The sequence below is a fragment of the Aspergillus novofumigatus genome (genome assembly GCF_002847465.1).
Source record: "Aspergillus novofumigatus IBT 16806 chromosome Unknown P174scaffold_5, whole genome shotgun sequence".
NCBI lineage: Eukaryota > Fungi > Ascomycota > Eurotiomycetes > Eurotiales > Aspergillaceae > Aspergillus > Aspergillus novofumigatus.
The window spans coordinates 2,655,182-2,665,918 of record NW_020194278.1 but is presented as its reverse complement, the minus strand read 5'-3'; the positions used below and the strand labels follow the sequence as shown (position 1 = coordinate 2,665,918).

The 10,737-nt window shown below is 43.4% G+C and overlaps 4 protein-coding genes across 4 annotated transcripts; 1 reads left to right on the top strand and 3 right to left on the bottom strand.

The window, feature by feature from the left end:
• Positions 1-67: 67 nt before the first annotated feature.
• On the bottom strand, positions 68-2,791 carry P174DRAFT_409333 (putative AAA family ATPase). Its single transcript, XM_024824202.1, has 2 exons — positions 936-2,791; positions 68-884 (listed from the first exon to the last, which is right to left on the bottom strand). Exons 1-2 carry the CDS (start codon positions 2,469-2,471, stop codon positions 138-140), a joined length of 2,283 nt encoding a protein of 760 aa, XP_024681830.1. The 5' UTR covers positions 2,472-2,791; the 3' UTR covers positions 68-137.
• A 245-nt stretch (positions 2,792-3,036) lies between these two features.
• srgA (Rab family GTPase srgA) lies at positions 3,037-4,121 on the bottom strand (the record flags this gene model as incomplete). Its single annotated transcript, XM_024824201.1, has 3 exons — positions 3,037-3,698; positions 3,760-4,027; positions 4,092-4,121. The coding sequence occupies 3 exons, from the start codon at positions 4,119-4,121 to the stop codon at positions 3,376-3,378; spliced, it is 621 nt and encodes a 206-aa protein (XP_024681829.1). The 3' UTR covers positions 3,037-3,375.
• Positions 4,122-5,325: 1,204 nt separating this feature from the next.
• P174DRAFT_490041 (NCA2 family protein) lies at positions 5,326-7,160 on the bottom strand (the record flags this gene model as incomplete). The annotated part of the gene is made up of 2 exons (XM_024830807.1): positions 5,326-7,093; positions 7,144-7,160. 2 exons carry the CDS (start codon positions 7,158-7,160, stop codon positions 5,533-5,535), a joined length of 1,578 nt encoding a protein of 525 aa, XP_024681828.1. The 3' UTR covers positions 5,326-5,532.
• A 1,236-nt stretch (positions 7,161-8,396) lies between these two features.
• Positions 8,397-9,525, top strand: P174DRAFT_443109 (sterol desaturase family protein). Its single transcript, XM_024827738.1, has 3 exons — positions 8,397-8,441; positions 8,495-8,580; positions 8,636-9,525. Exon 3 carries the CDS (start codon positions 8,649-8,651, stop codon positions 9,189-9,191), a length of 543 nt encoding a protein of 180 aa, XP_024681827.1. The 5' UTR covers positions 8,397-8,441; positions 8,495-8,580; positions 8,636-8,648; the 3' UTR covers positions 9,192-9,525.
• The last annotated feature ends 1,212 nt before the right edge of the window (positions 9,526-10,737 follow it).

Sequence of the window (10,737 nt, the reverse complement as noted above, 5' to 3'; positions counted from 1 at the left end):
AGCTCAATCTTATACCTTATTTTTTTTAGTTTATCCTCTTCTCTGAATAGCTTGTAGTATAACAGCGCCATCGTTAAGATTAACATACAATAATGATATTATTATGAAATAGGTACAAAAATAGATCATGTAAATTATCATTTGATTGAGGCCAGAGGTTCTGATTTTGCAGACTTTCCCCATCGCTCATATTCTTCGCGGACAGCATCCGTAATTTGTCTCTGCACTTGCTTAAGTGCATATGTAAAATGTTTCCGCTTCACTTCCTGTTCTTGGCCAGTCTCCTCTTCTTCATCTAATGCTGCATCACCGGCAGTTTCGCAAATGCTCACAATTTCCGCCCCTGAATAGCCATGAGTGAGCTCGGCTAACTCCTCCAGGTCCACTTCGGGATGGACCACGGACTTGCGAAACCAGATGTTCAGAATCTCCTTTCTCGCGTCAAAATCTGGCGGGCCAATATACAAAATGTTATCCAGGCGACCCGGGCGCATCAGGGCTGGATCAATCACGTCGGGCTTGTTTGTCGCAGCAATGACCAAGACATTTTTCAATTCCTCGATGCCATCCATTTCATTTAGTAGAGTGGTGAGCACATTGACACCTCCGTGAGATGAATTTCTTCGTGAAGCGATCGCATCGATCTCATCGAAAAATATGATACTCGGCCTCGCAGATCGTGCCTTTCGGAAAATTTCACGCAAAGCTCGTTCTGACTCGCCGACGTACATGCTCAAAATTTCAGCACCCTTGACTGCCAAGAAATTGAGACCCGCTTCGGTAGCAAGTGCTTTCACCATTAGCGTCTTCGAGCAGCCCGGGGGACCATAGAGAAGTATTCCCTTTTTACTCTTCACATTGAGTCGTTTCATCCGCTCAGGGAACTGCATGAAATGTCAGCGAGTCAAGAGGAGCGCTAACGGGCCATTACTCACTTTAAGAGGTCTTTCCACAGCCTTTTGGAGACGCCTCTTGATATTATGCTGCCCGCCAATATCTGTCCACCTGACTTTCGGTGTTTCTAGGAAGACTTCTCGCATGGCGGTAGGACGAGTTTCCTGTAGAGCTGACATAACATCCGACTCCTCGATATCCAGATCAACGACCATATTCTTCTCGATGTGCTCAACACCTGCCACCGGGTCAGGGGTTGATGTAACGTCGCAGGGCCTAGTCGGCGAACGAGATTGACATGACTGCCTCTGCCGCGCCTTGCGGCATACAAGCTGAAGTAACGCAAACAAATCAGCTCCGACATAGCCGTGCGTTTTCTCTGCAATCATGTCGATGAGCGCCTCGTTCAATTGGCGTGATGAGCTTCCACAAATAGCCCGCAAGATTTCAGCTCGGTCTTGCGCTGTGGGTACCTGCATTTCAATCTCGATTGCTAGACGATGGGGTGTCCTGAGTGTGTCATCGACGTCGTTAGGATGGCGACTTGCTGCCACAACCAGCACAAGAGCACTTTTGGCCAGATCTAGACATTCACATAGCACTGATGTTAAAGATTGAGAATCTAGCGACGCTCGTTTAGGAGCAATGAAGTCGAGCTGATCAATTATGATGGCACTTGGCTGGCAACGTACTGCCTCTTGAAAGACATTGCGAACCTTAGCTTCCGCATCACCAATGTTTCGGCTGAACATGGATGAACCGAGACTAAACGTCTTTTTCCAACCTGCAGCTTGTATCTGGTGCAGAAGGGCAGATTTGCCTGTCCCCTTAGGTCCATATAGTAGGATACCCCTACTGTGCTCATAGAAAGATGGCATTCTGAATTTTTGCACCAAGTTAAAATCAGCAAGACTCTCATTGATGCTGTCGATCTGACGAGACAATCCTCCTAAACCGGAAGGCTTTACTTGTATTGCCGATGGCGCCTCTTCTGGGACGCCATCAAATTCATCGTCGATCTTGATTTCCGAGCTGTCGGTAAAGCGAAATAGAGTGTTCGTAGGATTTCTAGTCGCTGTCTTAATATTGGCCACTTTGAAACTTCTTCGCTGCCCTATTAGCTCCACATCAAAAGTCAGACCAACAGCGACAAGTTCGCATCTCGAAAGAGGAAACCGCAAAGCAAAGGCCCAGTGGTCTTTTTCCTTGGGCGGAATGGGGCCGCCGTATCTCGTGAGGCGATCTACATCAGAGCATTCTGTAATATAGACGCGATCTATTCCTTCCAATAGATCTTCGGCCCTGTTGATAGATATCTTTTCTCCGACTTTTATTTCATAACAATCTTGGAATGTCCTCGAAGTCTGCACGACGGTACTCTGTATATTTTCGGCTGCGGTCCAGGCTACGGCGGTTTTTGGGCTTCCACCGGGAGTGTTCACACTGCAAATGTCTCCTGCTCGAAGTTTGAGCGCGGCTAGGGACGATGATGAGAGATAGATACGGAACGCATCCTTATGGTCACTCCTCGCTTGTTTTGACAACGGTCGAACAGTAAAGAGACGAGCGTCAGACATTTCAAGTGACAGAAAACCGGCGGTTCACAAGAAGATCAGTCTCACTTCAACTTTCGCTGAATTCAATGTCTGTTGACTTGGCGGGACCAAGAAGGCAGATTATAAGATTGGACTCCTTCAACTTCCTTTTTCCTTTCAGTGTAAGTTCTGACATGGTCATTGTGCACATAACGAAGGAATTGCTGTAAGACATACTATAGTTCTGAAAAGGAGAAATAAAAATAAAAAAAGAAAATAGAAAAGCATGAAATCATGAAATTATTGAAATCACCTTGAGGTACTAGATTGACTGGTTAAATTCTGCATAATGTAAATGTTCTACCTTACTTTTTATCTTACTCTATTTACAATAAAAACTTTTATATTCCTAAAGGGAACACAGATTTAGTGATTAAGTAATACTTCCGGGTACGAATATCCAACTTGTCAGGTGGGTCTGCTTAGAATAGCTCCGCCTTGGTCAAGCAAAAACGCTGGTTGTATGAATGTAGATTGCGGATTTTGTCTCAAAAACTGTTTCAATCAAAGAAGCCCGGTCTACGGAGATTCTCTTGGTTTATGCTTTAACCTCAGAAATTCAAGTAGTTATTTTCTTAGGCATACTTACATGAACGGTGTCGCGAAACTGAATTTGGTAACTCTTAACGCCAGCAATCAAAAAACAAATAGACCAGAGGATTGAAATACCGCCTAGCATATCTCAGCTGATGACTATGATAACATTGGCAGATTTCAGCTGTAACGAGGTCTTGGTCGCATGAAGTGTCTCTGGAGTGATTAACAACTGAAGGTAAGGTGAAAGGAACAAATGTCCCCCTGTGTAAAGGGTTGAGTTGAAAGATTTGACGCCAAACGAAAGGAAGCCCGAATCAGATTGAAGAACGTTAGGAAGGAAAGCGCATGCCTAACAACATTTACCGCCAGTACTCCCAGACGTCCCCGATCCGTGATGGTCTATATTGACCCCCTGCGACCCCACTTGTTCAGACTTCGATGTATCCATGCCCTTTTTGATGGCAGAGGCGAGGCTGTAGAATGCTTTCTCGATGTTGATGTTGTTCTTGGCTGACACCTCAAGGAATGGGATGCCTAGCTCATCAGCGAGTTGTTGGCCTTGTTCTGTAGAGACGGCTCGCTTTTCCTCCCAGTCGCACTTGTTACCAATGAGGATTTTGTGTACCCCTTCACTTGCATGTTGCTCAACATTTGAGAACCACGTACGTATATCTGGATAAAGTCGCAGCAGCAGTCAGCATCAAATCACTATTTGAGTGTGGAAGAAACGTACTTTGGAAGGAGCGTTCATCCGTGACATCATATACAAGAAGTATTCCCATGGCGCCTCTGTAATACGCTGTTGTGATAGTTCGAAATCGCTCCTGACCTGCGGTATCCCATATTTGAAGCTTCACGCGTTTGCCGTCTAGTTCAATTGTACGAATCTTAAAGTCGATTCCAATCGTAGTGATGAATGAGGGGGTAAACGAATCCTCACTGAATCGCAGAAGACAGCATGACTTCCCCACGCCGGAGTCCCCGATCAACAACAGCTTGATCTATGACCACCAAAACGATTCTCGGTTATCAAATAATCAGATTAAGAGAGTGGTTTAAGCTTACCAGGAAGTCATAATTTCTTGTGCCAGCCATTGTGGTATCGTGGAACGGTATGAATGCAACTTCAAGAGAGCTGATATTTGGGTACGATTTCGATCGATATTACGGGGATGAACCTCCGTAGTGGTCGGTAGAACAACTCCCCTATCAAGATAATCGTACTTCCCCCGCCCTTCTTACTCTTGGTGACAGTCGGCAGAGAAGAGGCAGCCACAAAGAGTTATCAGGACTTTCGTCGGATTGGCGAACGTTGAGGAAATTAAGAAGATAGATTCCTGATGTGAAATATTAGAGATTCCTGCCTGGCAGTCGACTGATCCTGTTCCGAAACTCTAGGCCCGAAATGATAGATAACTTCAAAAATATTCAATAAATTGGGTGAAAGATTACAGGCTAATGTTAAGTGGTTAGTCGGCAGCAAGGCAAGTCATCCGAAGGGTTATCCAGGGGGTTATAACAATTATGAGGAAGTTGTAATAGTAGTTTGTACCTACCTCTCTAGAAGCTGGGAAAATATACCTTGCTGACTACAACCTACATGTACAGATTAGTGCCATATCTCCAGCTTTTGCTCCACCAGTAGTCTAGGTAGATATCTATGTACATAACTCATTTTATATTCTAATGAACAGCTCCTTGCTTACACTTAGGATCAATAACTCTCTATAACTAGTATGGATACCTTTATGATATATTAAATATATATCAAAGTTGCAGATATTTAGGGGTGCGTAATCCTACGACCTATTAAAAAGCCACTAGTAGTGATAATTCCCATTGTCCCTTTTAATTAAGCGTAGCATACCCTTCCCAATACTTGTCAATGATGGGCGATCGGCTTTAAGCATATACCTCCACGGAATTCCCTTGCAAATTACCATTATAGTTTTATATTTTAGGTTTTATATGTAGAAAGGATCCGTGAGACTCCGAGAAGTTAGGCGGATGTGAATTCATCTTATCAAGCCTAATATACAAAAGAGCAACCAGTATACTCTTTCTTACTTGATCCATCGAGAGTATACCCATCCAATTCTACTTACAACCTGGATTTGCCTCTGTAATCCGATATGTATATTTAGCAGGTCACCAATGTCTTCTTGAAACCCACGGAGATCAGCTCCTCTCAGAACTGTTGCTGCTTTTTGTAGGAGATTATCTGCACCACAGACCAGAAGGCCATGGTCCTTATAGGTTAGAACACCGCTGTCAGTAGGTGTTGACAGTGTCAAAGTACGGTCGACATCCCTAATTCCAAATCAGCACGGATCGTTGGGTTGGCTCCATTTTGAATACCGCAAAGCATGTCTCAGCTCATGTTTTCGCCTTCCTACTTGCAAACCCTTGCGATTGCCGAAGACACCAAATGCCCATCTCAGAAACGCGTACGTGACCATGATCCCTGGGGTGAGGCTCACAAAACTGGCGCACGTCAGCTCTGGGGTCAGTTCTTGAGAGACAGCCCGTACCCAAAAACAAGCTCCTGGCTCTTCAGCAATGAATCGATTCCACCAATCGCTATTTCAACGTCCACCTTCGTTTTCTGAATCTGGATCAGAAGAGCCCGTACTAAATCACCACGTACAGTTCCAATGAAGGGCTTCCGCAGATCTTTTTCGTACGCTCGTAGTACTGGAGTTAGATCACCCTCTCGAATCCTCGCGGTGAGGGTGTCAATCTGCTTCGCACCAAGCTCTTTCTCAGATTCGGGTCGATCGAGGACAAAATCAAGCACCATCCGCTCTAAGCTGGCCCTATCCGCCTCGAGACTATTCTTACTCATTAGTGCAATCTCGCTCTTTTCGTCATGTCGAATAGTCCCGATGAGTCTCCGCGTAGGCTCAACGACCCAATTACCCCAAAATTCACAAGCAGTTGATCCGATGTTGGAAATCCATCTTATGAGCTCGTGCTGCCGACTGCTTATCAACCTCAGGAAAGTGCTTGTCGAAAGCACCCCCACTGACAGCGGCAGCCAATAACGTACCAAGCATGAGGGACGCCCATGGTGATTGATTGTCCGCCTTGAAGAGGCGCTATAATCTGGCAATAATTCATCCAGTATAATGAAAAGCTGCGCGATAACGTACTCGGGCGACTGGGGGAATTTTGTCATCTCAGATTGAGACCGAACAATTTCCCTTTCAACTGCGGTAAAGATTCCCTCCTCAAGCTCATATTCTGTGCCTTCATGTACCACCCTTTGCAAGAGAACCTTCAACGTGAGTACACCCCTGAACACAGCATCACGCAAGCGGTCATCAGTGGCAGACTCTGAGTCAATTTCTGTTTTGAGAAGGGAGCATTGCCCCATGAGAAGGCCGATGCCGCTGGCGTTTCTCGTTCGCATCGCTCCCAAAGCTTTGCATTTTTGTCTAATCTCAGACCTATGCGCAGTAAATGAAGAAAACAGCCTTGCGCGCAGCGAAAGCATCGCGCGTGGGTCAAGGCATTGGCGCACTATGTCGTAAAATCTGGCCCACGAAACAGATGCTGTTGGGTTGACAGCTTTCCGGATGCCGCCCTCTTCCGTGTACAAAATAGACCGTCTCAGGAAACGCCATAGTCGATCTGGGGCCGTCTGTACTGCGTATGCCCCGGTATACCAATTTGATCCTGAAACATCGGCCCAGTAGAACACCTCTTCACCAATACTGTGAGTATGTTCTAGAAGAACATTGATGGTTATGCCTAAAACCTGCAAAAATGCCTTCGCAGCCATGATCCACGAGACATCCAGCACATATGCGATAGTTTCATCCGGCAATTCCTGTCCCTTGAGCAGGGAATCAGGGAACTTGGAAATCAAAGCCCTAACCTGATCGGCTCGTAGTAACGGTTGAGATACAGATTGCACAGAAAGCGACTGAATCAATTTAAGCAATGTTGCTATGTCCTTCGAAACTTCATATGGGTATTCAGATAGTATATGGGTAGGACTAGGCAAACCATCATTGACTTTCTGTTGCACTCTGTCGAGCTCTGCGCTTAAGTGATGGATGTGACTACTGATTGTGAGCACATTTCAGGACTGGTTGCAGCAGAAGTGACAAACCGATTTATGATGATCATAGTGTATCTCAGTGGGTGCAATAACTCCGCGAGTTATGTAGACTATAGCCATAATAACAAAGCTTAAAAGATAGGACGGCATGGCGTCATACATACTAGACTGCCTGGCTTATTATTATAAGGCAAACAATACAAACTTCCAGTACATAGACAGCACCCTACAGGTGAATGTGCTGCTATCCAGCGCTGGAATTATGAGACTATCTCTGATCAAGTGGAGGGAATCCAATATTGAACATTAAAGGTGCTCTACTTATCATGCTATCAGGTATAAGAAATCGACGACTAAGAATCTCACCTACGGATGTGTACTCAAGTTAGGTTGTGAGGCAATAGTGTTCAATGTCACAATTGATATTGGAGTTATTATGCTCTCCAGATATCAGCAAGACTCTCATTGTACTTTTAAGATGATGAAAAGAAATAAAATAAAATAAAATAAAATAAAAAATAAAAATAAAAATAACTTGATATATAAGGATCTATATCTTGACCCGAAAATAGTAAGGCAGAGCTGCACAGAGGTCTCTGATGATAAGAAGGGCACGGAGTATAGGGATTAATAAAATAAGGAACTCAGAGATTGTGGTACTTGTTTTTTACTGGCTGTAATCTAGCCAGTGCCCTAGAAGGCTTAGATAATCTTCAACTTTGTGGGCGGCCAATAATAAAGTTGCAGTTATGGAGAGCTTTGCATCTCAGGGGTGAGAAGGGGCCAGGCGATAACAATAACTTTACGAGACTAAACAGAAAAAGTTAAGAAAAAGTCTCGCCACCCCGGGAATGGATGTCCTGGCCGACCGTCCGGCGCGTTTAGTAACCACTAGCTCTCCCTCCTGAAATACCATCACACCCTCCAACAATAATTCTACCAGAACTCGAACTCCGTTTGCTTGTTTTCTTATTGATGGAAGAATAGATTTCAACGCCCAGCCGTCTCTCATAACAGGATACAGGTGCGATATCAGATACAATGTGAGTTGCTCCTCCCCTGTCACTTGATTCAATCACAGTTTGGTCCTGACAATGTACAGGAACTCAACACTATACTCGATGTCTCCTGGGACTTATTGGGAGCAATATGAGGAAGTCTCCCGGCATAATGCACATCTCAATGTCGTGGAGAGACTTTGGTCCGCGTGGTATGCCTGGATGCAAAATGATGTCCTTGCAACTGGCATCATGTCGTTTGTGATGCATGAGATTGTGTATTTCGGCCGTTCTCTTCCCTGGATATTCATCGACACTTTGGGCTTGTTTAAGAATTATAAAATCCAGAATGTAAGTGGATTCGATCCCAATGCTTATCGAATGGCCCTAACTTGACTACTCAGAATAAAATTCCTTCACTTAGGGAGCAATGGGATTGCGCCAAGTTTGTCCTTCTTAGCCACTTCACTGTGGAACTTCCGCAGATTTGGTTGGTGACTCAATTCAACCGGGCTCCATATTTGTTTCTAACAGTATGTCCGCAGGCTTTTCCACCCCATGGCTCAGTTCTTCGGTCTGTCTACGTCGGTTCCTTTTCCCTCTGTTTGGAGCATGATGTACCAGATCGCCATTTTCTTTGTTCTTGAGGATACATGGCATTATTTCTCTCATCGTGCCCTCCATTGGGGCCCTTTGTACAAGGCTATCCATAAAATCCACCACCAGTATTCGGCACCCTTCGGTATGGCCGCCGAATATGCGTCGCCTATTGAGGTTATGATTCTTGGGTTTGGGACCGTTGGATGCCCCATTCTTTGGTGTGCATTGACTGGCGACCTTCATATCTTTACGATGTATGTCTGGATTGTCCTACGACTCTTCCAGGCGATTGATGCGCACAGCGGCTATGAGTTCCCTTGGAGTCTCCATCATTTCTTACCTTTTTGGGCTGGAGCTGATCACCATGATCTTCACCATGAGAAATTTGTCGGCAACTATTCGAGTAGCTTCCGGTGGTGGGATTATCTTCTCGACACTGAATACACACCTGAAGCTCTTAAGCGCCGAAGGGAGGGCAAGATTACAAAAAAGGCTCAGTGAGCACTGCTGTCATTAAACCATGACAGCCTTTACCTGTCCTGCTTGGGACGCATGCCAACTGCTTTATGGTCCTTGTGTTATAGGTACCAGTTTGAGAGGGAATCATCATTTAACCCTCTTTTGATATTATTATTATAATATGTGTGATGACTGTGGTTGCTAGGTTCATGAACTAACTTATTTAACCTAGCAGTCATCCGATCTCATTCATTATTTTTGGTGTTCTGATTATAATTGAGTGTTCTATTTTTAATTGTCTTCTTTTAATGTATATATATATCAATGAGTTAATATGATATAGATAGGGAATAAACATAGGGTCCTAATATAGACACACCCCCCTACATCAATGGCACACCCCTCTAACTTAAAGACACCCTGCTACCTTAACAGCACACCCCTTAACTATTATTGGTTAGACTGCATGCTCTAATCATATAAGCGCCAGGGCTAGGGCTGAGTTGTAAGGCAGAGTAGTAGTGGTAGGGTCAGCTCTTTATGTTATGGGGAAGATGGTTGTTCATTCTTAGCTAGTAGCTATCATTGATAAGTGACATGAGCATGTAATTTATTAGATATATAATAATTGCCATCATATAAAAGAAAAAAAAAAAAAAAAAAAAAAAAGAAAAAAGAAAGCTTAGAGTATTAAAAAGAATGCAGGGTATATCTCCTTAGTTATATATAAATCTATAAGTAGTTATATTACATACTTTCTTACCTTACTAATAAGCTTCTACTTAGTAAGATCTTAATCTAATATTATACCTTGCTTAGCCTCTAAGAGATTAAAATATATATTTTTAACCTATTATAGGGCCTTCCTAGCCTAGTTACTAAATATAGTATTATTATTATACCTACTTATTTTTATAATTATATACTATAAAGTAATTACTAGTTTACTCTAGGTGTTGTGTCCAATAAAGATCATGTGCATGTTATTTATTAATGATAGCTCATAGTAAGAATAAACAACTATCTTCCCTATAATATAAAGAGCTAACCCTACTAATTAGTAGCATGTCCCTGGGCCTTCTAGGAAGGTGATTAGGTATTACTAATTATAGAAATAAGATTCTATGCTTAATTCCTTATCTATAAAGTAATATATAGTGGTCTACCTATATTTATTAATCTTTCTTACTTAATTAGAGCTTAGGTGTAGTGGGCAGGGCCCGCTGGGTGCTCAGGCTGTTCAATCAAATCATACAGCCCTCGCGAAGTCACATCCAAACTGGACACCAGCTGTAGGTCATGTGACCTTGTACTAATTAATGTAGTAATCTGCCTAATTATATGACTATGAGAACTATTTATATACTCCTTTTATATTTAGCCGCCGCAGCCCTAGCTAGATTTCTTCCTTAGTGATTTCTTACTGTCTAAACCTAGGTCATAGGTTGAACTGGCTTCTAGCCTATGACATTAGAAATTACTAGCACCTTCAGAAGAATAGATAAAACTAGCAAAAGACAGCCAAACAGCTAGATGAAAGATGAACTAGAAGACCACCCAATAAACTAATAGAACCAGAAGAATAGAA

Bases quoted from the DNA above. Each gene is read 5' to 3' on its own strand.
- P174DRAFT_443109 (XM_024827738.1), top strand. From the start codon at position 8,649: ATGGCTCAGTTCTTCGGTCTGTCTACGTCGGTTCCTTTTCCCTCTGTT.
- P174DRAFT_409333 (XM_024824202.1), bottom strand. From the start codon at position 2,471: ATGTCTGACGCTCGTCTCTTTACTGTTCGACCGTTGTCAAAACAAGCG. The intron at 885-935 runs GTGAGTAATGGC...CATTTCATGCAG, and splicing joins CTGTGGAAAGACCTCTTAAA to TTCCCTGAGCGGATGAAACG.